Consider the following 27,356-nt stretch of genomic DNA (forward strand, 5'->3'; position numbering starts at 1 on the left):
AGGCCCATTAAACATTGGTAATCACTGCAGCAGCTAATAATTGATCTCTCGCGCTGGAAGACGTGCAGAAGGAAAGGGATCGGTGCAGGTGAGCATGCGGAGAAACCACGTCGACTCTTTTTTAAAGTGAAATTTTGAGCCGTCAGATCGCCTCGTTCCAATTTGATCCTCAAGCCGATAATGAGATCTATTTTTCCTTCGCTTTCAAAGACGGAGAACATTTCCTCACCCATTGTGTCTGTGTTTGTGTTTGTACACGTCATAGCGCCGGCTCTTTGTCTGCACGAGTCGGCCTCACCCTCCGCATGATAATCTGATGAACAGATTTCTGCCGATTAGCGCGCTATTTAAACCGGCTTTGAAGGTATAGCCGTTGGGTCTGACAACTACTATGGCATCAAAGAAATTCCCTAAAGCCCGTCGTAAGCTCTTTTACACAACCGCACGGGGGAAAGAGAAAGAGAGAGAGAGAAGAAAAATGCTTCCTTTATTCAAGAGGCAGCTTTGGAATCCAGGGAATCGCGCGCTATCTGGGGTATTGTCTTAACTAAGTTGAATAGGAATGTATCACCAAAACCCTGTGGCCTTTGGAAAAGCACAAGAGAATGTTAATACAAAAGCTTTTTTTTTTTAGGAAATAGAAAAAAAAAGTATGGGAAGGTTTAGTAGGAGAGCAGATACAAAGGGGGGATTAACTGTGGCCTCTCATTGACGCTAACCTTTATCAAAGTCAGAGGTGTCATAGTCCACCGGCATCACATCATCAGCCGAATGTGTTATCGGGCTTAATGAAGTTTCTCCTCCATACTCTTGATGTAATTGTGTCTCAAGTTGAATTCTCCACAGTGGAAGGTTTATCTGTGGCAGTAGCAGAGGCCGATGCTTCGCCTTTTACATCCATTTGGGTCAACCCAGTATAAATGTAAACGACCACATTGATAGGTTAAAAGAGTTGGGTACCATGTTGAGCTGCGTTTGTGGTGGGAACACGATCCAACATGAAGACAAGCTGAAGTCGACAAGTTCTACCCATATATACCGTACTTTCTGGGCTATAAGTTGCACCTGACTATAAGCCGCAGGTGTCCACGTTGTGACATGAGATATTTACACAGAAAGATGGTAAACAGAAAGATTATTTCAATATTTATTTCCATACCTTAACTGCTTTTTTCCAAACAGTGCCTGTAACACGGCAGTAAAACGGCAGGAACACAGCTGGTTAAAAAACCTAGAAAAGTCATTGATCTGTATCTTCATCTTCCTTCTGCACATTGAAACCACTGAAGTCGTCTTCTTCAGTGTCGGAGTTGAACAGCCTCAGAAAGGCTCCGTCACACACCTTCTACATCTCTCCTCCGTTGTTGCTCAATGACACTTCCTTCTCTATGTCCTTCTTAGACAGACACATCAATTGCTTTTAACTTGAAAGCTGCAAAATATTAAATATTTCTTTGTGTGTTTTCCATGATGAGGATTTGTGCATGACACGCAAAATGACTGTTAAAAGTTAAGATTAAAACTTCTTTTCGTATCACCTCTTCCACCTGTCTGTCTCACTTTTGCGCTTCCTGCTAGAGCGCCCCCTGGTGGCTGTTAGCTCGTATAAATCTATACTCGAGCTGCAACGCTGTATAAGCCGCAGGGTTCAAAACGAGAAAAAAGTAGCGACTTATAGTCTGGAAAGTACGGTATATACAGGGTAGGGAAGCAAAATTTACAATGAACATTTAGTTGTTTTTTCTCAGCAGGCACTACGTCAATTGTTTTGAAACCAAACATATATTGATGTCATAATCATACCTAACACTATTATCCATACCTTTTCAGAAACTTTTGCCCATATGAGTAATCAGGAAAGCAAACGTCAAAGAGTGTGTGATTTGCTGAATGCACTCGTCACACCAAAGGAGATTTCAAAAATAGTTGGAGTGTCCATAAAGACTGTTTATAATGGAAAGAAGAGAATGACTATGAGCAAAACTATTACCAGAAAGTCTAGAAGATACTATTAAAGAAGAATGGGAGAAGTTGTCACCCGAATATTTGAGGAACACTTGCGCAAGTTTCAGGAAGCGTGTGAAGGCAGTTATTGAGAAAGAAGGAGGACACATAGAATAAAAACATTTTCTATTATGTACATTTTCTCGTGGCAAATAAATTCTCATGACTTTCAATAAACTAATTGGTCATACACTGTCTTTCAATCCCTGCCTCAAAATATTGTAAATTTTGCTTCCCTACCCTGTATATATTTTTTTCACTGAAGTTTTTATTGAAATTTTGTAAATACATAATCAGCAAAAACAACAAAAAGCAAACACTACACGACCTTACATTCACATTATTCAGTCCTTCCTGTAATCAGTCCATTTATTCCATTTTTTTGTCTATTTATGCTTCTTGTAGTCGTAGTTTGTGAGTTTTTTCCATTGTATATAGTATTCCTTCAATAATTGTGATCTATTGGTCCTTTGTTGGTGGTTCTGTCTTTCCCCAGTTCATTGTAATAATTTTTTTGGAAGCCACGAAAAGTACCTTAACCAAATATATGTCGTTTCCCACTACATTTCCATCAGACAAGTTACACAAATACAGTACATCCCAGCACATTGGACACTCATACCCTACTATTTGTTGTATTACTCCAGTTCTACCCATATTTACAAGATGAAGCAGCGCCCTATTAGTACAATACCAGACTACTTCTTATATTTACTTTCTTTCTCCCACATCTGACCAGTAAGAGGTTGTCTGAGTGAGTCCGTATTCTCTTGTTGTTTTGGTTCTCTTGCATTTTTTTCTGTCTCAAAAAGCAGTTGAATGAAAGCAGAAAAACAACAAATCAACTGACTCAGACAAGAGAAAACAAACTCTACTGGCCTCAAAACACAGCTCCTATGATGTTGAATGTGTATCATCACGTTTAATGCTTTAGCGTTCTGAAAAACATAAAAATGAGCACAACCACAGCCTGTTAATGGGTATTACTTTACATTATACGTTGTCTATAAAATGGTAGCAATATGATACTGAAGGCACAGTAATTAATTTCTAATTAATTTATACTTACTAAAATTAATAAGAGGTAAATGTTAGTATTAACACTGGGTATATCTGGGTAATATTAAATGGTAAAAATGGTAAATGGACTGCACTTATATAGCACATTTTATATACCTTCATGGTGCCCAAAGCACTTTATAAGGCCTCACATTCATCCATTCACACACACTCATACACCAGTATATTAGTAGTATAGTATATAGCAGGGGTGTCCAAACTTTTTTTCAAGAGGGCCAGATCTGATAATGTGGACATTGCCAAGGGCCAGTGGTCCCTTCAGACATTTTTTAAACAGTAAAAATTACAAATAAATGCACTGTTCTACAACAATTTTATTTTCATTGTCACAATATCATTTTTTTTAAATGGCAGTGTAACCAAATCTAAGCCACTCAGGTGTGAACAAATTAAAAAAAAAAAAAAAAAAAAAACAATTCTGTCTTCCTTTCACATCTGGAGTCAGAGAACATAGAACAAACTGTATAGAGTATCTTAAACTTCCAAGTTGATAAAAATCTTAACCCCACATTCATTTTAAACATGATTTATATGAGTAATCATTACTCATATATTACTCAGTAATGCAAAGTCTGTTAACGTTTAAGATGAAAACATATGACTCTTACTCTTGTCTTTCACAAAATCATTCAGAAAGTAATATTTTGTGTCACATCTACAAGTACATAACACCAGCAGTTATAGGCAACTAACCTGGCAACTTGGTAACCTGCCTTGGTGGTGAATTCACTGAACTCACAGGTTCACATGAAGAGTCACTGTTGTGAGTTTAAAGCAGCTTGAATTTGCTTCACTTTTTCGGAATGCTCACTCCCTGCTAGCTTGTCGTATGCGTTAGCATGTTTTGTCTGCTCGTGTCTCTTTACATTGAATTCCTTAAACAAGGCAACAGTCTGTTGACAAATTAGGCAAACACAATTGCCTCAATTTTCAGTGAAAAAAAATTGTAATTCCCATCTCTCCTGGAAGTGGCAGCCCTCACTGTCAATTTTCTTTTTTTTATTTACAGGCGCCATGGTTAGAAATTAGCGAAAAGGGTTCACGGCAAAGTCACAGAGCCTGATAGAGTTAGAGTGGTGCTGCCACCATGAGGTGGAAGGAGAAACTGCATTTTGAACCTTTTATGATTCATGTACTCGGTTCAACAGTCCAAGTGGGCCATAAATAATATAATATAAAACCCAAGCTGTGGGCTGTATAAAATCTGACCGCGGGCCGTGATTGGCCCCCGGGCCGGACTATGGACATGCCTGGTATATAGTATCTTAGTATATAGTAGAGTATATAGCATATTTGATTGTCCAAAAAAGCGCAGTATAAGTGTAATGTATTATTATTATTATTATTATTATTATTATTATTATTATTATTATTATTATCAATAATAATAATAATAATAATAATAATAATAATAATAATAATAGTATATAGTATAGTATATTAGATGAAAACAAGAGTTAAAGTTATGGAAAATACTGTGTAAAGGCTTTAAATGGTAGCTATTTCATAATATTTTGGTTTAAGAATTGGTAATGTGAAAATATTAACAAGTACTAATAAGGTGTTTTCACAATATGGTCTACTATCAGCATAATACACTTAAAGTCTTGTCAAAAACAGTAATTATATTATGAAACCAACTGTTCGAGGACAAAACTGGATGTAACAGTAACAATAAACAAATGGTAATTTAATGCTACACATAATGTTCCATAGAAGACATTTCGCAGCCAATTACTATTTACCACTGGGGGCAGCGGTGGGTTAAAAATGCTGGAGAATCAATTTGGGACTGTAGGGCTGCCGTTTCAATTCCCCGGTGCTGATGTGCCTTTAAGCAAAGCACCCAACTCCCTCCACGGCATGTTCAGCTGCATGTCCACATGTAAAATACAAACTGGAAATAAACATTCTCTTATAATTTCATTGCATTAAACATCAAGTCACAAGAAGCAGTTGGAACTTATAAAAATAGCTCTTTATTATTATTTAAAAAAAAAACACATTTAACCACTTGTGGGTATAAACTAGGGCTGCTCAATATTGGCAAAAACTGACATTGAGATTTTTTTAAACCCTGCGATATATGTTGAAATATGAAAAAAATACTCAGGAGTATATGATAGCTGTGTGGCAAAGTTACAATAGTTTTGGATTTTTCATTCTAGTTTAGTTTTATTTAGTTTTGACTTTTTTTTCTCTAATTCACTTAGTTTTAATTAGTTTTTAGAGCAGGTTTGCTAGTTTTTATTAGTTTTTGTTATTTTCTAAATGCTTAGTTTTAGTTCCTTCATATCTTTTCTTTTCTTCTCCGTCGTATTCAAATAAATCCCAGACAGGACTCTGCTGCTTTCTCCCAACTTTAGTCTCCATGTTTCCAGGTAGAGTGGGGACCAGAAGACGACTAAACGACAAGTGACAAGAAGTGACGGACCGTTAAATATCATACGGTGCCACCAGCTAAAATTGCTTGAGGGAAATAAATCAATTTTATATCAATCCGACATCGACAAAGACAAAAACAAAGGGAATTTTATCCAGAATTTTTATACGTTTTAGTTAGTTTTGTAAGCACACAATACAGTTTTAGTTAGTTATAATTTTTTTCCATTTAATTATAGTTTTTATTTATTTTAGTTAACGAAAATGTTTTTACAATTCTAGTTTTGGTCATTTCATTAGTTTTCGTTAACGATAATAACCTTGCTGTGTGGTGCTGACTTAAATGGTCAAACATATTAGTTGCGTCACCCTTCGTTGTGTCAACAAATAACACGTGTTTCAATATCATCCTTCTTGTAGCTGAAATAATTCCAGATAACTGACATCGCTTTTCTTTTCGGCACCAAGTCTTCGTTTTCGGTGATTTTCTCTCGTTCGTCGCTTCTTTTTCAATGTCGTTACCAGCGACTCCCTCCGTGTGCAGGGGGCGTGGTCTGCTTCAGCAAATTGATAAAGAACGATTGTGATTGGTGGATCTCTGCTTGCTGTGTGTGTCAAGGTTATTATCATTAACGAAAACTAATGAAATGACGAAAACTAGAATTGTAAAAACATTTTCGTTAACTGAAATAAATAAAAACTGTAATTAAAAAGAAAAAAACAATAGCTAACTGAAACTGTATTGTGAGCTTACAAAACTAACTAAAACGTATAAAAATTACGAACAAAATTCCCTTCGTTTTTGTCTTTGCCAATGTCGGATTGGTATGAAATTGATTTATTTCCCTCGAGTAATTTTAGCTGCTGGCACCATATGACACTTAATGTTCCGTCACTTCTCGTCACTTGTGGTTTAAAGTCGTCTTCTGCTCCCCACTCTACCTGGAAACATGGAGAAACGAGAGAAAATCACCGAAAACGAAGACTTGGTGCCAAAAAGAAAAGCGATGTCAGTTATCTGGAATTATTTCAGCTACAAGAAGGATGATATCGAAACACGTGTTATTTGTCGACTCAACGAGGGGTAACGCAACTAATATGTTTGACCATTTACGTCGGCACCACACAGCAAGGTTATTATCGTTAACGAAAACTAACGAAATGACCAAAACTAGAATTGTAAAAAGATTTTCGTTCACTAAAATAAATAAAAACTATAATTAAAAGAAAAAAAGGATAACTAACTAAAACTGTATTGCGTGCTTACAAAACTAACTAAAACGTATAACAATTCTGGATAAAATTCCCTTCGTTTTGGTCTTTGTCGATGTCGGATTGATATAAAATCAATTTATTTCCCTCAAGCAATTTTAGCTGGTGGCACCACGGTCCGTCAATTCTTGTCACATGTCGTTTAGTCGTCGTCTGGTCCCCACTCTACCTGGAAACATGGAGACTAAAGTTGGGAGAAAGCAGCAGAGTCCTGTTTGGGATTTATTTGAATACGACGGCAAAGAAGATAAAAGATATGAAAAAACTAAAACTAAACTAAAACGAAGCATTTAGTAAGTAACGAAAATGAATAAAAACTAGCAAACCTGCTCTAAAAATTAATTAAAACTAACTGAATTAGAGTAAAAAAAAAAGTCAAAACTAAATAAAACTAAACTATAATGAAAAATCCAAAACTATTATAACCTCAGTGTGTGTCAGGTACCCTTGAAATTAGATGAGAACACGTTGAGTTCCATTGCCTCCTACATTGTGTCGTGCAAAATTTACGACCGTAAGTGGGAGACATCTCTGGTCTCTTTGACGCTCCTCTCCAGTTGTATTTATGTCCGTACTCCCATCTATGTAGTGGAACTTTGTCGACTAACAGTCACACAGAGCCAAAGACAAACTCAGAGATCGAGCAGAATTCGAGCCGCACAAAGTGTTTATTCATCCACAAAATAAACACTGAGCTGACATCTGCAGAAACAACTGACTTTTTCGCTCTGGGAGACCACTTTTATACCATCAAAAGTAGGTTGGGTTTAGCTACAAACCAGACCCATTTTTATCATATGTTCAACATTAATCTAGTCACGTCGGAAACCCCCCTTTCAGCTTGTCCCCGATAGGGTGAGGTTTCTTTGGTGTCGGTCAAGATTGGTCAAACATATATGAATATGTAACTTTTTCCCGGAAAATGTGAGGTACTTCCCAGAATGTTCAAAAATTTCTACTCACGTGTACTTCTTTTGCACACCACGTTTTCCGGAACTTTCCATGAGCTCACATGTTCATTCTGCCCGCCCCATTTTGTAACTTTGCATAAATTCACGTGTTCCTTCAATGACTGCACATTTTCGTTCTTTTTGTGGGTCTCCTGGGAAAAAAGTCAACCACTCTGTTACAACCGTCACATTGTACTGAGATTTAACTTATGGCATGCAAATGAATACTTTTGATTATAAAATGAATACTTTGATTATAAAATGAATACTTTTGATTATAAAATGAATACTTTTGATTATAAAATGAATACTTTGATTATAAAATGAATACTTTTGATTATAAAATGAATACTTTGATTATAAAATGAATACTTTTGATTATAAAATGAATACTTTTGATTATAAAATGAATACTTTTGAATATAAAATGAATACTTTGATTATAAAATGAATACTTTTGATTATAAAATGAATACTTTTGAATATAAAATTAATACTTTGATTATAAAATGAACACTTTTGAATAGGGCTGTGCAATTAATCGAAATTCAATTACGATTTCGATTATTACACGCAACGATTACAAAAATTATGTAATCGAGAAAAAACGATTATTAATTTTGAGTTGTTTAATTCACGCGCCCCTCTAAGCTACAGCTGCCAGCTAGCCGGCAGGTCCACCCCAAGAGGAAAGTTGTACCTAGTGGTCTGGAAAAATAGCAGGAGAATCGCAGCAGAAGTGCTTGGTAAACAAAAAAGGCAAGTCAAATTCAGTTGTATGGAATCACTTTGGGTTTGATGAAGAAGACGAAGAGCAAAAACCCATTACGTGCAAAAAGTGTTTCGTAGTTGCGTCCGCACCGACCGGTAACACAGCAAACCTTTTTAACCATCTAAAGTTTAACCACCGCTACCTTTATCATAATCTTATGAAAAACCAAAACACATAAAAAAACTCCGTCTACAACTTCGTCCGCAATTCAATCTTCAGTCTCTGAATCTCTTTACGCTGAAACTCCTGTATTAACCTAACTGAAACCTCATGGCACGCCACTGAATTTACTATGTTTCATACTACATTGAACATACTTGAATTTATAATTTGCACTTTACGTGAGTTGTTTTTTTTTTTATTGCTCCAGTTCTATGGCAAGTCTATAGCAGTTTAATTACAGTGCACTATTTGTTTACAAAAGGAAACATACTTGAATTTACAGTACACTTATTTGCATTCAAAGATTTTTTTGTTTCGTACAAAAGTGAACATACTTTGTTTTAATAGTTAAAAGCTTTATTTATATTTAAAGAGTATATCTTACATTGTTTTGCAAGAAAAAAATAAACAACTTTAAGGTTAACAAATAATCGTTTTTAATAATCGTGATTTCAATTATTGCTAAAATAATCGTGATTTTTTTTTTTTTCTATAATCGAGCAGCCCTACTTTTGAATATAAAATGAATACTTTGATTAAAATGCTGGTTTTTTGACACCACAATTGCAGGACCTGCGATGTGACTATCGCGCACACATACGTACATCGCGATGACGATATATTTTGCGGCTCGAGTAAAAACTGTGCTCGAGTCCGAAACCAAATCAGTGAACGCAGCTTGTTTCCTTGTGGTCGCCGTCTCCTTCTGGAATTTGACATTTGTGCGACTGCGTCAGTGTATTTCAACCTTGGCAGCGAATCAGTGGATTCAAGTCAGCGCTTTGGGAGTTAATATGACATTTAGGAATGCCTCGACTTGACACTGGGCACCGGTACTAGAGATCTGAGCACACTCCACTGCTTTATTAAACTGAATTGTATCATACCATAATAACTTTGATGGAATGAGCTTTTTATTTGAGCCGAGCTCCTATCAGCGGCTCATTTTCCTCTGCTGTATGACGCCGGAGTCTTTGAACCATAAATTAGGAGCTGGCTTCAGACACAACAGCTGTTGAGCTGCGGCAGAAGCGAGCTCGTCTTCCCTCGCTGGTCTTTATCTCCTCCTTGTATCGCTTGCTCTCTCTGCTCTCGTACAGAAAAGAAGAAGAAGAAGAAGAAAAAAAAAAAAACAGATTCCTTGAAATGACTGCATCTATTTTGTCAAAAGCCCGCGTGTTTGAGCTCAAAAGGGAAACGCTGACACCTGAGCGTTTGATTAAGGAGGCTATAGCGAGATGCTAACCTCGACCACTCAAATGCAGTTGAGAGGGAAGTGCTCTTTTAAAGTCGCATAAATCAAGAAAACACGTTGCACTTAGAGCGTCGGAAGTGCCGCGATTGATAGTCATTTCCCACAGGAGAATGGCCTGATGGCAGCCCCAACTAGTATTTATTATTCCTCAAGTTGCCCGATATAGGCGGTTCAAGAGCCACCGAAGATCTATCACTGGTAAATATTATGTCAATGTCCTGTCAAATAAGCAAATTTAATAAAAAAATATATAATTATGAACATTCATGTAGTATGACAGCTTAGACTAGGTAATGCTTTCCCATATTTTCTGGTTAATTTCCTCATAATTTCCAGTAAATTAGAGGATATTTAACAGTGATCTCATCCCCTGCTGTAATTCTATATAATAGTATCTTTAATATCATGCGGCGTGTTCTGTTTATTGATTATCACTACTCACTGGTGCCTTTCTAATTATTAACCCTTTCATGCACAAATTATGAGAACCTTAATCAAAAATTTTTTTCCGGAGTGTTTTTATTCCTCTTTAGGCGTGAAAAAAAAAATGTGATAGAAAATTTTCTTCTGAAAAATAAATAAATAAAATAAAAATAATTTTAAAAAAATAAATAAAATACATTTAGAAAAGTATAAATGACAAAAAAAAAATCTTATGAACCTATTTTTCATGAAGTTGCAAAAATATTCGCTCAGCTGGACACATGTTTAATTTCTGACACAGAAACATGTTTTTACTGATAAACTGTGTGAAAACTGTGGGGAAGGCTTGTGATTCTGGGGGTTTATCCTCAGGAGAGATCTACATAATGTTACCAATTCATGTCAGAAAATACATGTAGTGTCTTAAAACTTTAATAAAGATATGTGTAAAAACAAAAAAAACAATGAAAAGAACAACACAATCCATGAATATACAAGAGAACAGCTGTAGAATAGCTGTCCACTGTAGTGACCACTATGCATGAAAGGGTTAAATATTATAGTATATGATCAGTTTTGTCATTTTTGGGATTTTACCGTTTGTATCTTTGTCCTGTTGTTTCGAAAGACGCAAGAGGAGTTATTATACCAAGTAAACAAATGAAATCCATATTTCTTGAATTAAAACCTTATTGATTGACCAATTAGATCTATAATGGCTGTTGAAAATTACTCCTTTTTTCAGACCGTTGGATTCAGACACTAATTGAATTTTAACTCCTATCTCACTTAAACACATAATAATCACTCTACTTATTATCACTATTATCATCATAACAACTGTTTTACATTTCTTAATTTCTCAATGAGCGTAAATTTTTATTAAGGTTTTTAGTTTAGTCTTTATTTAACCAGGCAAGACAGATTCAGAAAACATGCCTGGCAATCAAGCATTGTTTATTTAAGACTGTTTTGTTGACTTCTTTACCTATGTTTCAGTAAATGTCCTGTTAAATTCGGATACATTTCTTATTTTATTTAATGTGAACAGCATGTCAATGGCACCGTATCCCCTTTATGAAAAGTTATATTTATTTATATTTCATTACACTTGAATGACATAAAATGAATATACACCATTAATAACCAACAACTATCCCATAATCCCATGTTACTGTGACTTCATTAGCCAGTTTTCCAGTGACCCTCAAACTGCGTGAATATAACGTGTGCATAAAAATTTGTCTAATGGAAAAACAACAATTTTGCCAGAACTCTTGTTTTTGCGCTGGCAGAAGGTGGTTTTTCAAGCGTAGCGCAACTGGTATATCACACAAAACTGCAACGGAAAGACTTTTTTCTGCAACTACAGTCACGTGAATTTAAAAAAACGGATGTTGACGGACGTTACAACAAGCGAAGAAGAACAGTTTTTGTGGATACACCAGGAAACCGAATCATTTTTTAATTTAGTACGGGATAGAAGGGTAATTTATATTAATAATGAATATATCTGTAAATTAACACGATATTTATGTTCGTCACCATGTTTATGGCATGACTTCTCGTGTCATCTTGCGATATATATATATTTTTTAATGCTTTATTTAAACATTCAGTTTACAAAATGGCACAAACATTGCACAACCACATATTCGTTGTCCGTATAGGCACAGATAGTGCGCAAACACCAATTGAAGGGTACAAAAAAAAAGACAGACATATGCTCTCAACAGTCGAATAAATAACGAAAAGACATAAATCAACATGAAAAATAAATTAATAAAGAAATTCCAATTAAGTAAAAATAACATTAACTCCCTTCCTCTTTAAACCACGTATCGTATAGCTTGACAGTTTTTATGCTCTTCATTGAATCTAAATATCTCAATGCTTTGATGTAGTCCTTAAATTCACAATTAAAACGAATAAAACGGGGTTGTTTTGGACACTCTACTTTTGTGAATGTGAAATTTCCCAAACAAAATTAATAAATTTTTAAAAATTCAATTTTGTCATTGTCATCTTGCGATAATAAATGAACAAATCATCGCATTTGTGACTTAATGGAAAAACGGCTATTACGCACTTCTGTTTTTTCGACATGTAATAAATATCAGTAAAGTTTTGCGCATGTGTCCAATACAAAAGTGACTATTTAGAGATTCCTAATACTAAAAATTTCATTATCTCATTTCTCATTTATTTAGTAACAACAGTAGCTAAATAGTTCCTCTGTTTTGTTTGTATTTGGTATCAGATTGTACCATTTTAACTTGACTTATGTAAAAATACATTTTGCATAAGCCATACAGGACCGGGAAAACTATCTATGGTATTTATGATGGGATATGTGGTGGTAAGTTCCCACTGCTGCTAAGTTTTTGGGTGAGGATAGAAAAAACATCCAGCATTTTTTGGTTCCTTCCTATTGATGTGACCCTCGCACCTTTAGCTGATGTATTGTTCATTTCTGTAACGTGCTGTTTGCAGCAGCAGCATTTTGTGTGTCTATTTGCTTGTGTATCATAGCCAAACGTATTGATTCCAAAATGTTTGGGTTTGTTCTGTGCGTCTGTGTGCAGAGCTGGAGGTAGCAAGAATGAGCACAGATGGGAATTTGCCTGATCTGAAGTTCCCACAAACAGGAGGACAGGGCAACGCAATCCACCTCTCTGCCAACACGCTGAAGCAACATGGACGAAACGGTGAGTCGGCAACACTTAGGATGCACTTTTTTTTTATATATATATGTATTGCATTTAAAGTTTTTAAGTATAACAGCATTGAACATACTCCAACACGAACACCTTTAGATATGTGCAGAATAATAAAATAACACAAAATAAACTAAACTAAAAAAAAACAAAACACATAACCACATATGTATTATGAAATAAAATAATAAGAAAATAAACTTTGGATGCACTTTTTTATATACAGTTGCAGAAAAAATTATTATACCACCCCTTGTTTTCTTCAATTTCTTGTTCATCTTAATGCCTGGTACAACTAAAGGTACATTTGTTTGGACAAATATAATGATAACAACAAAAATAGCTCAAAATAGTTTAATTTCAGAGCTGATATCTATCCATTTTCCATGTTTTCTTGATAATAACCAAAATCACTTCAGTTCTTACATCAATATCTATGGCATTGTACTGACAAAAACAGTGCTTTTAGACATTCCATGTTTTCTTTTCTGTCTGTTTTAGTCACATGATACACACAGGAGTTAGTACTTGATTGCGTAACCGTTGCTTTTGTTAACTTTTGATGGTCTTACAATTCTTTCCGTGATTGTATATATTTTATTGAAGGTTTTTCAGTATAACAACATTGAACATACTCCACTAACACCTTTAGATATGTGCAGAATAATAAAATAACACAAAATAAACTAAACTAAACTAAAAAAAAAACATAACCACATATGTATTATGAAATAAAATAAATAATAAGTAAATAAACTTTGGATGCACTTTTTTATATACAGTCGCAGAAAAACTTATTATACCACCCTTGTTTTCTTCATTTTCTTGTTCATTTTAATGCCTGGTACCACTAAAGGTACATTTGTTTGGACAAATATAATGATAACAACAAAAATAGTTCAAAATAGTTTAATTTCAGAGCTGATATCTATCCATTTTCCATGTTTTCTTGATAATAACCAACATCAATTCAGTTCTTACATCAATAGCTATGGCATTGTACTGACAAAAACAGTGCTTTTAGACATCCCATGTTTTCTTTTCTGTCTGTTTTAGTCACATGATACACACAGGAGTTAGTACTTGATTGCGTAACCATTGCTTTTGTTAACTTTTGATGGTCTAACAATTTTTTCCATGACTGTATATATTTTATTGAAGGTTTTTCAGTATAACAACATTGAACACCAATACTAACACTTTCACACACAGGTGTCAAACATGCGGCCTGGGGGCCAAATCTGGCCCGCCGAAGGTTCCAGTCCGGCCCTTGGGATGAATTTGTGAAATGCAAAAATTACACTAAGATATTAACAATCCTTTTAGTTCAGGTTCCACATTCAGAGCAATTTAATCTCAAGTGGGCAGGATTCAGTAAAATACTATCACAATAACATAGAAATAATGACAACTCCAAATTTTTCTCTTTGTAAATGTAAATATTTTCATGTATTTACACTAAAACAAAGTATAATTTTGCAAAAAAAATGTGAATAAACTGAACAAATATGAGCAACCTGAAATGTCTTAAGAGAAGTACAATTTTAACAAGATTCTGTCTGTTACTAAATGTTTTGTGTATTTGTAAGTTATAACGTACATGTATAAATGATAAACTGTGGCAGAATATTGTGAAAATTACACTTATTTTTCTCAGTTTGCTCATGTTATTCACATTGTTTGAAAGGATAGTTTGTAGATGTGAACTTTTTCATATTGTAAATTTAGTTTTTTCGCTCTGAAACATAGAGAAAAGATTGGAGTTGACATTATTTATATGTTATTATGTTATATTGTTATATATGTTATGTTATTTTACTGGTCTGGCCCGCTTCAGATCAAAATTAGCTGAATATGGCCCCTGAACTAAAAGGAGTTTGACACCCCTGCCTTCACATATATACACAAAAATAAAATAACACAAAATTAACTAAAATAAGAAAAAAACATTCACCCACATAACCACATATGTATTATAAAATAAAATCAAATAATAAGCAAATAAACTGGATGCACTTTTAATGGTGCGTTCATGTCTTATGTAGAGATTCGGTTGCTTCTTTTTTTTTAAATAAAACACTGCAGAAACTCTCCAAACCGAATGCAATAACACGCTGTTGTATTTGTTGAAACATATTTGGCCATAATCTTATGTAATTAATCAGTAGAACTCCATTTGTCGATTTCACATTTCAAGCCGCGGCATTTGTTTTCTTATATTTTTAGAGTTTCATTACAGAAGCTTTTGAATAACTTTCAATTTGCTGTCCAGATCTTTTGTGAGGCTGCACATAAAGCACCCTGATCTTTGTGCCGTCCTCAAATAGAACCCAGGCAGAAGAATTAGTTACATTCAAGAACCGGCTCTAAACTGTAAATGAGGCCGTTAGACACAATGCAAAGCTATCTTCAGCAGCGACGCCAGCCCATTTTTAGACTTTATTATCAGCTCATGCAAATCAGCATCGACTCAAGCTGCGCCCAGCGCCTCTCAGCTGGATGACTAAGTCCATGTCCAGCCGTGCCCAGGCGGATCGTTATAGCAGGGTGGCGGATATTTCCCCATCATCCACTGCTGTAGCACCCAGATTGTTTTCTTTTCATCTGAGTGAGTGATCTCGGTCTCGGCGGGAGGGAACTTTCTTTCATATCACTGCTCAAAAGTGAGGCGGCAGGAGGCCGAAGGAATGCATATGAGACGGAACGAGAGAAAGAAATTATTACCGAGAAAAATTCTAGCCTTTGTCAAAGCCAATAGGAGAATCGTAACTGTAGTTCTGGAGTCTAAATTGAAATAGCTGTTTATTTAAGGGCAATTCTCCTTTCTCTCTTTTTCTTAAGGAGAGGGTTTTTTGTTTGTTTTATATTCACACATTCCTGATTGAGACAAAAAACAAGAAAAACAACTGTATTTACCAGTACACGAGCAGAGTAGTTGTATATGTCATATCCTGAAAACACTGGTTTTATACTGCTTTGTGTTTCCAGTCCTTTATATTTAAATTAGAAATATTGTACTTTTTAATTCACTTGTGGAGTTTTCCACAATGTGGTCCAACTAAAGGATCCAAGTAATTCTTCCGCAAACGTTTAGGCAACAAAAATAACAATGTACTTTTAAAGGAGTGATATTTAGCTTTTTAAAATGGAATTATGCATTTTCAAACATTTCCCTGTGGTCTACATTAACTGTAAATGCTATGCTTGGGTCTGAATTCTTCATTAAATCAACTCCACAGGTCCAAACACCTACTGGTGACCAAAATCATTTACTGATATAAAAAGTTAAATACATGTTCATCTACTAATCCTATCAATACATGTAAATAATTGCTGTAAAATACAGTTTGTCATCTTTTCATGCTCATCAAATATGACCCATTTGGACATTCAGAGGCTCTGTAGTTACCGTGGAAACACTGTCATCTTCTACAACATTGATTCACCAGTAAAAGCCATGGAGTTGGATCAATGACAGTGGATGGACACACTTGGTTTATGCTGTTATCAGTATCTTTACTGAAAAAGTCGCTTTTCTCCCATTTTCTCTGTTTTTGATATAATAACTCTTAACTTTAATCTGAGCTTTAAAGAACATCTACATGATGAGTAAATTATAGGAAACACCTGATTTTCACTGAAAAACTGCAAAATACAGAAGATAATATAATAATAAATTGTGATAAATCACTCAAGATAAGTTAAATGTATTAAAAAAAAAAAATCTTTGGAACTTTCACAAAAGTAGCACTGGGTCTTTATGGGGTATTTACCAGTACTCAAGTAGAGTAGTTGTACATGTCATGTCCTGAAAACACTGGTTTTATACTGCTTTGTGTTTGTACTCCATTATATTTAAATTACAAATATTGTACTTTTTAATTTACTTGTGGAGTTTTCCACAATGTGGTCCAACTAAAGGATCCAACAAACATTTAGGCAACAAAAATGACAAACAATATATCTTTAAAGGAGTGATATTTTGCTTTTTTTTTTTTTTTTTTTAGTATAAGTTAGAATCATCCAGTCTTTAACCAAAAAAATCAAAGCTTAATAACCGAAAACAGATTTGTGTATCAGAACCTTGGATTTTCCTCTTAGTATCCCATGAGTTCTCAGATTTATCTTGTGTCTGAGTTTACATTAAAGGAGTGATATTTTGCTTTTTTAAATGGAATTACACATTTTAAAACATTTCCCTGTGGTCTACATAAACTGTAAATGCTCTGCTTGGGTCTGAATTCTTCATTAATTCAACTCCACAGGTCCATCTTCAACCCTATTTCTGAGTAATGACACCAGAAAGGTTGTTTTGAGCGCTGGCCCTTTAAATGCACATGAGCCACTTTATGCCCCACCCCCTCTAGGTTGTTGGCTGTGCTGCTCTGTCTCGTTCAACCACGTGTTTTTGTTAATACAACCAATAACTGAACATTTAGGGAATCAGCTCAAAGTTTGGACTTATTTTCAGTTTTTACTACAACCGCTGCTGCTGATAAACAATTATGGCGTATTCGGAGAAATGTTCTTCAGAAGTCTTGACCTTATATGTGCAAATGTCATGACATAACTAGTTATAGACGTAACAAATTAAGTAGGAATTAAAACAGGTTGTCGAAATCCACTCGATTTTTGCCAAAATGAATAGCACCTGGACGGTTCCAATTCAAACTTTTGGAACTGTTAGGGTCCAAATACACAAATAAATGTACCAAAGACTAATAGAAGTGGGTTTAGCCAAATATGACCCCTTTAAAGAGTCAGAGGTCTCTTAAAGTAGCATCAAACCGCCACATGTTTGGAATGAGGTGTTTATAGGTATCATTTCTGGGCGTCTACATACTGTCATCTGGCTTTGAGTTTTAACTCATGAAAACACTCATTTTGTCTGAATGTCTTGTTGCAGGTGAAATTCGGATAGCGTTTGTCTTGTACAAACACATCGGGGTGTACCTTTCAACGGAGAACGCCAGCATGAAGTTGGGCAGCGAAGCAATGGCGACCAATTACTCCGTCATCGTCAACTCCCCGGTCATCACCGCCGCCATAAACAAGGACTCTAACAAAGTCTACCTCTCTGACCCGGTGATTTACACCATCAGACACCTACAGGTACTTCTATGTCTGTGTGCTTTACATGCATTGGGCTTCTTTTGCACGACATACAGGGTGGGGAAGCAAAATTTACAATATTTTGAGGCAGGGATTGAAAGACAGTGTATGAGCAATTAGTTTATTGAAAGTCATGAGAATTTATTTGCCACGAGAAAATTGACATAATAGAAAATGTTTTTATTTTATGTGTCCTCCTTCTTTCTCAATAACTGCCTTCACACACTTCCTGAAACTTGCGCAAGTGTTCCTCAAATATTCAGGTGATAACTTCTCCCATTCTTCTTTAATAGTATCTTCCAGACTTTCTGGTAACAGTTTTGCTCATAGTCATTCTCTTCTTTCCATTATAAACAGTCTTTATGGACACTCCAACTATTTTTTAAATGTCCTTTGGTGTGACGAGTGCATTCAGCAAATCACACACTCTTTGACGTTTGCTTTCCTGATTACTCATATGGGCAAAAGTTTCTGAAAAGGTATGGATAATAGTGTTAGGTATGATTATGACATCAATATATGTTTGGTTTCAAAACAATTGACGTAGTGCCTGCTGAGAAAAAAACAACTAAATGTTCATTGTAAATTTTGCTTCCCCACCCTGTAAACCACCAAAACTAAGATGGTAAAGTAAGAAAATTAACCTCCTAAGCCCCAGCTATGGGTTTTCTGTCCAGAAACGAAAACTGTCCACCACAAAGGACATTCCATAAAAATTTTAAAACTGCATCTGAAAAAACCATTGCATCATGATGTTTCCGATATAGGCACTTATTTAATAAAAAACAAAAAAAAGCTTGTACTTTGCTGACATTTCCTGGGAGGTTAAGTTGATAGAAGAAGTTTTATTCAAGTACAGGTGAGGAAAATTTGACTCTGAAAAAGCAATTTCTCACAAGGTGATGACAAGAATTTGTGTGTGGGTTTTTTTTTTTATTACTCTCAACAAATACCACAGTGATCTCCTGAACAAATATAAGTCATATTGAGACTCACAGGAGCCTGCTTAGTCATTGTGGGGAGTCGCGACTTCTCCCTCTTGACTCCATTATCTTCTCCACACTCCGCTACCCTCAAAATATCCTTGTTTTGTCACCGAACAGCGCCTTTAGCGATTATCAGGGATGTTGAACAACCCTAGGAGAATTACAACGCATCTCGGGAGTAGGACGGACCTGGAAGGAAGTAGCACCGGTGCAGAAATAGAGCTCAGTGGGATGGGAAGGGAAAGGACGATAGCTTATGGATGTCAAAATTAAATGGTGGGAAAATGTCAGAGAGCAATGTCAGCACCGTTATTGCTGTGACTCACCTGCCTTAAGAGTAATTTGTAATTTGGATTGTAGAGTCAGTGGTTTTACTGTTGGTCTAATGTGCTGTTTTTATACCCTTTTCGTGTTCAGATCAAGTCGCTTCAATAAAACACTGTCCTTTCACAAAAGTACGGACTCCGACACCCAGGAGAGATGCAGCTTTAGTGTTGCCTTCATCGTATTTAAGCGCTGTAAACAGACAGATATGAACACATCACAGACATGCCGTGCACAATTAATCGTATAATAATCGTGTTTACAATTTTGTCTTCCTCAATTAATTAAACTTGATTGGATGGAATATTCACGTTCAGAGTGTTTGGCTGCGGTGCATCAAATAGAAAGCTCCCTATTCTCTGGTAAACTGGTAAACCAATCAGAGCGGCTGTTAAGATTAACTGGTCTGTTGCTGCAGGCCACACTGTTTTTATTGTATTTTCTGGAGGGATACCTTTTTAATTTAGTTCCATTTTATTGGGGCGTAATCATTATTTTTATTAAAGCCTGTGTGATTTATACTTGAATTAGCTGCATGTGTATGAAGTGCATATTACGCTTCCAGATCGAATTAACGGTAATATTTATCTTTCTCAAGTGTAGCTCTGGAAAATCATGGAGAGGCTGCTGGTTTTTCTATTAAATATACCACTTTTCCTCCAGTAGTGGCCCAAGCCTTTATGCATCTCAGTTACCCTGCCCCCAGAAGAGGAGGCATTGTGTAGTAAAGGGGTAATTTATTTTATTTATAATTACCTTAGTTTTATAATTAGAAATGGTTATATTTAAGACAAAACATCATTTTGATCCACTTCTGTTTACAATGTTAAAAGTCCCACAATAGCCTTTTCTACAAACACATATTAGTTTTACTGATCTAAAATGTTTTAGTTACATGGACGAATAATTGAAGGTATTTAACCTATTTCCAAATGTCTTCTATTTCTATGTCATCATTCAGGTAAAACAATGATAATAATAATTTTATTTATTTATTTATTTATTTAACCCTTTCATGCACTGTCCACTGGAGTGGACAGTTATTCTCCAGCTGTTCTCTTGTGTATTAATGGGTTTTGTTGTTTTAGTTCCATATCAGCCAACACAGTGGACGCTTATGCACCATCCCATACACTGTCATTCAGATCATTATTGTAACTTTACTGTTCTTGATAAACCTGATCTGCACTAACATGTTTGAGTGTAAATCAATTGTTATTTGTTAGACAAGAAGGTTTTTTTTTTGCATATTATCTCCATGAAGTGAGTAATTACTAGCATTAGAATATGTTAAAATGTGAGAAGACATCAGATTAGCAGCATTAAAAATGTTTTTATTTCATTGTTTTCATATCACTTTCTGATATTGGGTTTTAAACACATGTTTCTTTACTTCAAAAATTAAATGCATGGATATTTTTGTGACTCCATAGAAAAAAAAAACCTCGATCGCATTGTTTTTTTTCATGGCTAAACACTGAAGAAAAAAATCTTGACTAAGGTTCTCATAATTCGTGCTTGAAAGGGTTAATTGTTATTATTTCATATTATTATTATTTTTTTTTTTTTTATGGCCGGATGTACTAAAGGTTTGCATGTATAAGAAGATGTGCAAACAGATTTACTAACAGTGCGCACAAAGGGATGCGTCTTTCAAAGGTGCAAAATAATGCAACAAATGTGTAATATGGGGCATTTACACGCAATTGTGCATGTGCGGCAAGAAGAAAATGTAAATATATTAACTTAGCACACGCAAAGTGATTTATAAAACTCGAAAGCAATTTTGCTCATAGAAACTGTGTCTATATTTAACACGTGTCAAAGGGAGGCGCAAACGGTTTGTAGGCATAATTGCACACACATAGCTGCAGTTATTATCACAAGAGGGATAAACTAAATGGAAAAACTAAATGTATTGTCAATAGACAATACATACATCGAAACGATGAAACAAGATGCAGAGAACACATTTTTGACCCTTGTGTGAATATTTTTGGACTGAATGAGGAAACACTCATTAAAACATATGGCCTCTCCAGCCTTGTCATTTTGGAGCTGTTTTGCAGATTTGGAACCAGTCACCTGCACCTGCTCCTCAGTGCTGGTCAGAGGCATCTCATCCACTGTGCCCCCACCTGTTTTATTTGCAGACGTTCTAAAATATGCCAATTTTTCTTTTTTTCTTTTTTTTTTTGTCATTTACATTTTCACTCTTAGTAAATCACCCACAAACCACAGTTCAATCCCACACGCAAAATTCTAGATTGCACACACAAATTAGTACACAAATTGGGATCTTAGTAGATTTAGTCCTATATCAGGCTAATTTTCCTTGAAGACCAACAGCTATAACCATAAAACACAAACAATTGTACTCATATTTTAACAGTGAATATTGAACATTGAAGTGTTTAGACGTGTTTTGGTTATTAAAAGGCTAAGGACCCGGAATTCCAGAAGAATTATCCACATTAACTGATATGGAATTTTTGCATGCTGGTAAGCTTTTTTGCCATATTATCCACTTGTAATTCAGAGCATGCATTTAAAGGGGTCATATTTTGCTAAACCCACTTTTATTAGTCTTTGGTACATTTATTTGTGTATTTGGACCCTAATAGTTCATTAAGTTTGAATTGGAACCCTCCAGGTGCTGCAAAGCTATCTTTATATTTATTTTGGCAAAAATTGAGTGGATTTCTACAACCCGCTATAATTTGTTACGTCTATAACTAGTTACGTCACGACATTTGCGCATATAAGGTCAAGACTTCTGACAAACATTTCTCAGAGTACGCCATAATTGTTTGTCTCATGTCATTACTCAGAAATAGAGTTGAAGATGGAGCTGTGGAGTTGAATTAATGAAGAATTCAGACCCAAGCAGAGCATTTACAGGGAAATGTTTAAACATGCATAATTCCATTTAAAAAAGCAAAATATCACTCTTTTAAAGATACATTGTTTGTTATTTTTGTTGCCTAAACATTTGCGGAAGAATTACTTGGATCCTTTAGTTGGACCACATTATGGAAAACTCTGAGAGTAAATTTAAAAGTACACTATTTGTAATTTAAATATAATGGAGTAGAAACACAAAGCAGTATAAAATGAATGTTTTCAGGACATGACATGTACAACTACTCTACTTGAGTACTGCTAAATACCCCATAAAGACCCCGTGCTACTTTTGTTACAATTCCAATTTTTTTTTTTTTGTCTATATTTAATATTTCTTAAGTGATTTTTCACAATTTATTATTATATTATCCTCTGTATTTTGCAGTTTTTCTGTGGAAATCAGCTACTTTCCTATATTTCATTTCATAAAAGCTCAGATTAAAGTTGAGGGTTATTATATAAAAAACAGAAAATGGGAGAAAAAGGGACTTTTGCGGTAAATATATCAATAACAGCATAAACCAAGTGGAAAAAACAAGGGAAATGTTTAAAAATGCATAATTCCATTTAAAAAAGCAAAATATCACCCTTTTAAAGATACATTGTTTGTTATTTTTGTTGCCTAAACATTTGCGGAAGAATTACTTGGATCCTTTAGTTGGACCACATTATGGAAAACTCTGCGAGTAAATTTAAAAGTACACTATTTGTAATTTAAATATAATGGAGTAGAAACACAAAGCAGTATAAAATGAATGTTTTCAGGACATGACATGTACAACTATTCTACTGGAATACTGGTAAATACTCCATAAAGACCCAGTGCTATATTTTTTTTCTATATTTAAGATTTCTTAAGTGATTTTTCACAATTTATTATTATATTATCCTCTGTATTTTGCAGTTTTTCTGTGGAAATCAGCTATTTTCCTATATTTCATTTCATAAAAGCTCAGATTAAAGTTGTGGGTTATTATATAAGAAACAGAAAATGGGAGAAAAAGGGACTTTTGCGGTAAATATATCAATAACAGCATAAACCAAGTGGAAAAAACTAGGGAAATGTTTAAAAATGCATAATTCCATTGAAAAAAAAAGCAAAATATCACTCCTTTAAAAGAATGACACAAGACTAATGCTTTAACTGAAACAGAGTTCATTTTCAGCCACATCTTTCTTATATCATGATACCAGTCTTTCACGTTTTGTTTTTGCTACTTTAATCCACTCCTGCTGCAATCAGCTTGGATTTGTTTGTTTATTGGATGGCTTGCGATCATCCATTTTCCTCATCATCATCCTTCGTTGGAGGGGTGTCTTCATTTTCCAGAGCTGTTTGCCAATTGTTCTTCTGCTTCCCAGTGAAGGTTCCTGTTTTAATGTCTTCCCCCAGTTAAGCCCCCCTCTCAACCATGAGGTTTTGGATCAGCGTTCTGCAGGAAGATGATGTGTCCTCTAGTTATTGTTTCGCTTCCTTGCCTCACCACTTAATGGCACCAATTAAAGTCATTAATGGGACACGGGGTCGTCCTGTCTTCTTTGCTGTGGCACATTTTACACAAGGTTTGGTGTGTGAAGGGGAAACTCAATCAGCAGCAAATTTACATTCACAGAGGATAAACCTTATTAGACTAATTACCCTACACAAAGTACCAAACTATGAAAACCACAGCTCCTCACCATTTAACATGTTTATAGTAAGAAAGCAGATAACCTTGGAAGACGTGAGTCACAAAAGCAAAAGGATGGTGAATGTTCCTGCCTTTGTTTTTCAAGCCACAAAGTAATTGGGCTCAAGAGAAAAGGCAGTTGATGTGTATATTTATCAGCCGTTATGCGTTTGCTGTTGTTGCGCCGCTGTGCTCCGCAGCCCTCGGTTATCGTCGTGGATCACTTTTATAAAAATGGCAGTCGAGATGGCGGGGAGGTGCTTGTTGTTGGGGCCAGAGCCTGGCGAAGGCGGAGGTGGTACACATTAAACAGTAGGGCAGTCCATTGTCACACAGTGAAAGTTAAAGAGAAAGGTCAAAAAACACAATGAAATACAGGCATGGGGCCGCTTGATGTGGCATCGCTGTATATCCACCTGCTGTTCTACAGAATGGAAACAGACTGGAGCACAGAAAAAATAGCTGAGAAAAGTAGAAACCGAGCAGTTTAATCTGTAGTTAATTCCATGTTCACTCGCTATGGTGACCATCTACAGTTGTGGAAAAAATTATCACACCATCCAAAGTCATCAAAAATAATGGTTATGCAATCAAGTACTAACTCCTGTGTGTATCATGTGACTAAAACAGACAAAAGAAAACATAAAAACACTGTTTTTGTCAGTACAATGCCGTTGATATTGACGGAAGAACTGAAGTGATTTTGGTTATTATCAAGAAAACCATGGATGGAGACACTTTTTTTATGTTCAGTTCATGATATATTTGCTGATAAGTCAGTTTTTCTTCAGTTTTCTCTTTTTCTGCTATAATATCCCTCAACTTTAATCTGAGCTTTTATGAACATGTACATGATCAGTAAATTAAATACAGGAACATGACTGATTTTCTCTGATTTTCATATAATAATTGTTGACAAAAGACTTTAGAAAGGTTAAATAGAGAGAAAAATGTGTTTTTGTAATTGCGATAAAAGTAGCACTGGGTCTTTATGTGTTAATCTTATATATGATACTGAATTTTCGAACTATTCTAATTTTTACATCCCACTTAAAACATATACAGTCATGGAAAAAAATATTAAACCATCAAAAGTCACCAAAAACAATGTTTATGCAATCAAGTACTAACTCCTGTGTGTATCATGTGACTAAAACAGACAGAAAAGAAAACATGGAATGTCTAAAAGCACTGTTTTTGTCAGTACAATGCCGTAGATATTGACGTAAGAACTGAAGTGATTTTGGTTATTATCAAGAAAACATGGAAAATGACTAGATATCAGCTCTGAAATTAAAGTCTTATGAGCTATTTTTGTTGTTATCATTATATTTGTCCAAACAAATGTACCTTTAGTTGTACCGGGCATTAAAATGAACAAGAAATTGAAGAAAACAAGGGTGGTATAATAAGTTTTTCCTCGACTGTATATCATAGGAGTCAAACTGATTTTAGTTCGATACACTCTTATGTCGGTCAGACCAGTTTAATACTAGTATAATAATGACAGCTCCAAATTATTCTCTTTGTTTTAGTACAAAAAAAGTAAAATTACATTGTAGAAATGTTTACATTTACAAATTGTCCTTTTGTTTAAACGTGATTCATGGGAACAATTATGAACAGCCCGAAATTTCTTCAGAAAAATGAGAATTTTAACAATATTATACCTCAGCTTGTCATTTCCACATGTGCATCAAAACTTACAAATCACCATAGATCTATAAAAGCACAAAACATTTGGTAACAGGCACCTGGAACTGAAAAATATGATTTCAAATATATTCTGTGTAATTTTTCAACCCATGGGCAGATCTGACCCTTTGGTGGGCTGGTTTTATTTATTATTATTATTATTATTATTATTATTATTATTATTATTATTATTATTATTATTATTATTATTATTATTATATCTATTTATTTATTTATTTACACATGCAAGGTACACAAATAAAACAGTAACAATGACATTCCTCCCTCACTGCATTTTTTTTATGATACTCTTAAAGCATTAATAGATGTGACTGTTTTTAGTTTAATAACTTTTTGGAGATTATTCCATGTCCTTGATGCATGGTAGGAAAAAGCAGCTTTGCCAAAACACCCCTGATCTATGTCCTTTGGAACTGCATTAAATCTGTCGCGTCTGGTTCTTCTCATTACCTCTAACAGCAGTCAGAGGAGAACTTCAACCCCAACTGTTCATTCTGGAGCTACTCCAAGCGAACCATGACGGGTTACTGGTCGACGCAGGACTGCCGCTTACTGGGCACCAACCGGACGCACACCACATGTTCCTGTACCCATCTCACCAATTTTGCCGTCCTCATGGCCCACGTAGATGTCAAGGTAAGGGTTTGGTCCGAATGCAGATGAAAGAAGTGAAAATGATTCAATCTGTGCATCAACAAATCCTGTCCAAGATGATGTGTTTGACAGAAAAGCAGTAGTTCTAAGCTCTGAGGCAGAAGAAAGCTGTCATTTCTGTTGATGTGCGTTTTGTTTTTGCTTTTAATTCAGAAGGTAAAATAGATTAACCGCTTTTAACCCTTTCATGCATAGTGGTCACTAGAGTGCACAGCTATTCTACAGCGGTTCTTTTATATATTCATGGGTTTTGTTGTTTTACTTCCATATCAGCCAGCACAGCGGATGTTTGTACACTGCAATTCATATCATTTCTGTAACTTTGCTGTTCTCGATGAACCTAATCTGCAGTAACATGTTTGAATGTAAATCAATTGCTAATTGTTATTATTAGACTGTGATTAACAGGTTTTTGTTTAGTTTTTTTTTTTTTTGCATGTTATCTACATGAAGTGAGTAATAACTAGTATTAGAGTATGTTAAAATGTGAGAAAATATCAGATTATCTGCATTAAAAATATTTTTATGTCATAGTTTTCACACAGAGTATCAGTAAATACATGTTTCTTTGCTTCAAAAATCAAATGCGTGATGTCCAGCTGGGTGGACATTTTTGCAACTCTATGAAAAATAGGTTCATAAAATAATTTCAATTGTATTTTTTTTTTTTTTTTTTCATGCCTAAAGAGGAATAAAAACACTCAGAAAAAAAATCTTGATAAGGTTCTCATAATTCATGCATGAAAGGGTTAATTTCACATTTAACATAAACTTTGGCACTGCAGTATAAAAGTGATTTTAGGTGTTATTTCATGAAATTTGGGATTGCATGTCAGTATATTATTTTGGTAAATTGGTATATATACTTTATTAGCACAAATGTTGAGTAAATAATGTCACTAAAGGGCACTCGCTCTAGCATGGGAAGTTGAGCTGGAGATTAGCTTAGCCTAGCATGAAGTTAGCCTCGTGT

General features: G+C 35.0%; 1 protein-coding gene across 20 annotated transcripts in view; it reads left to right on the plus strand.

Moving 5' to 3' along the window:
• The window catches only part of LOC115438263 (adhesion G protein-coupled receptor L3), a 547,718-nt gene that overhangs the window by 430,270 nt on the left and 90,092 nt on the right, over window positions 1-27,356 (plus strand). For all 20 annotated transcript variants that reach the window (XM_030161717.1, XM_030161720.1, XM_030161723.1 and 17 more), the window contains 3 exons: window positions 12,886-13,008; window positions 17,924-18,129; window positions 26,189-26,365. In XM_030161717.1, the coding sequence (XP_030017577.1) occupies window positions 12,886-13,008; window positions 17,924-18,129; window positions 26,189-26,365 (506 nt within the window). The remainder of the gene's footprint in view (window positions 1-12,885; window positions 13,009-17,923; window positions 18,130-26,188; window positions 26,366-27,356) is intronic.

Source organism: Sphaeramia orbicularis, chromosome 18 (assembly GCF_902148855.1).
Source record: "Sphaeramia orbicularis chromosome 18, fSphaOr1.1, whole genome shotgun sequence".
NCBI lineage: Eukaryota > Metazoa > Chordata > Actinopteri > Kurtiformes > Apogonidae > Sphaeramia > Sphaeramia orbicularis.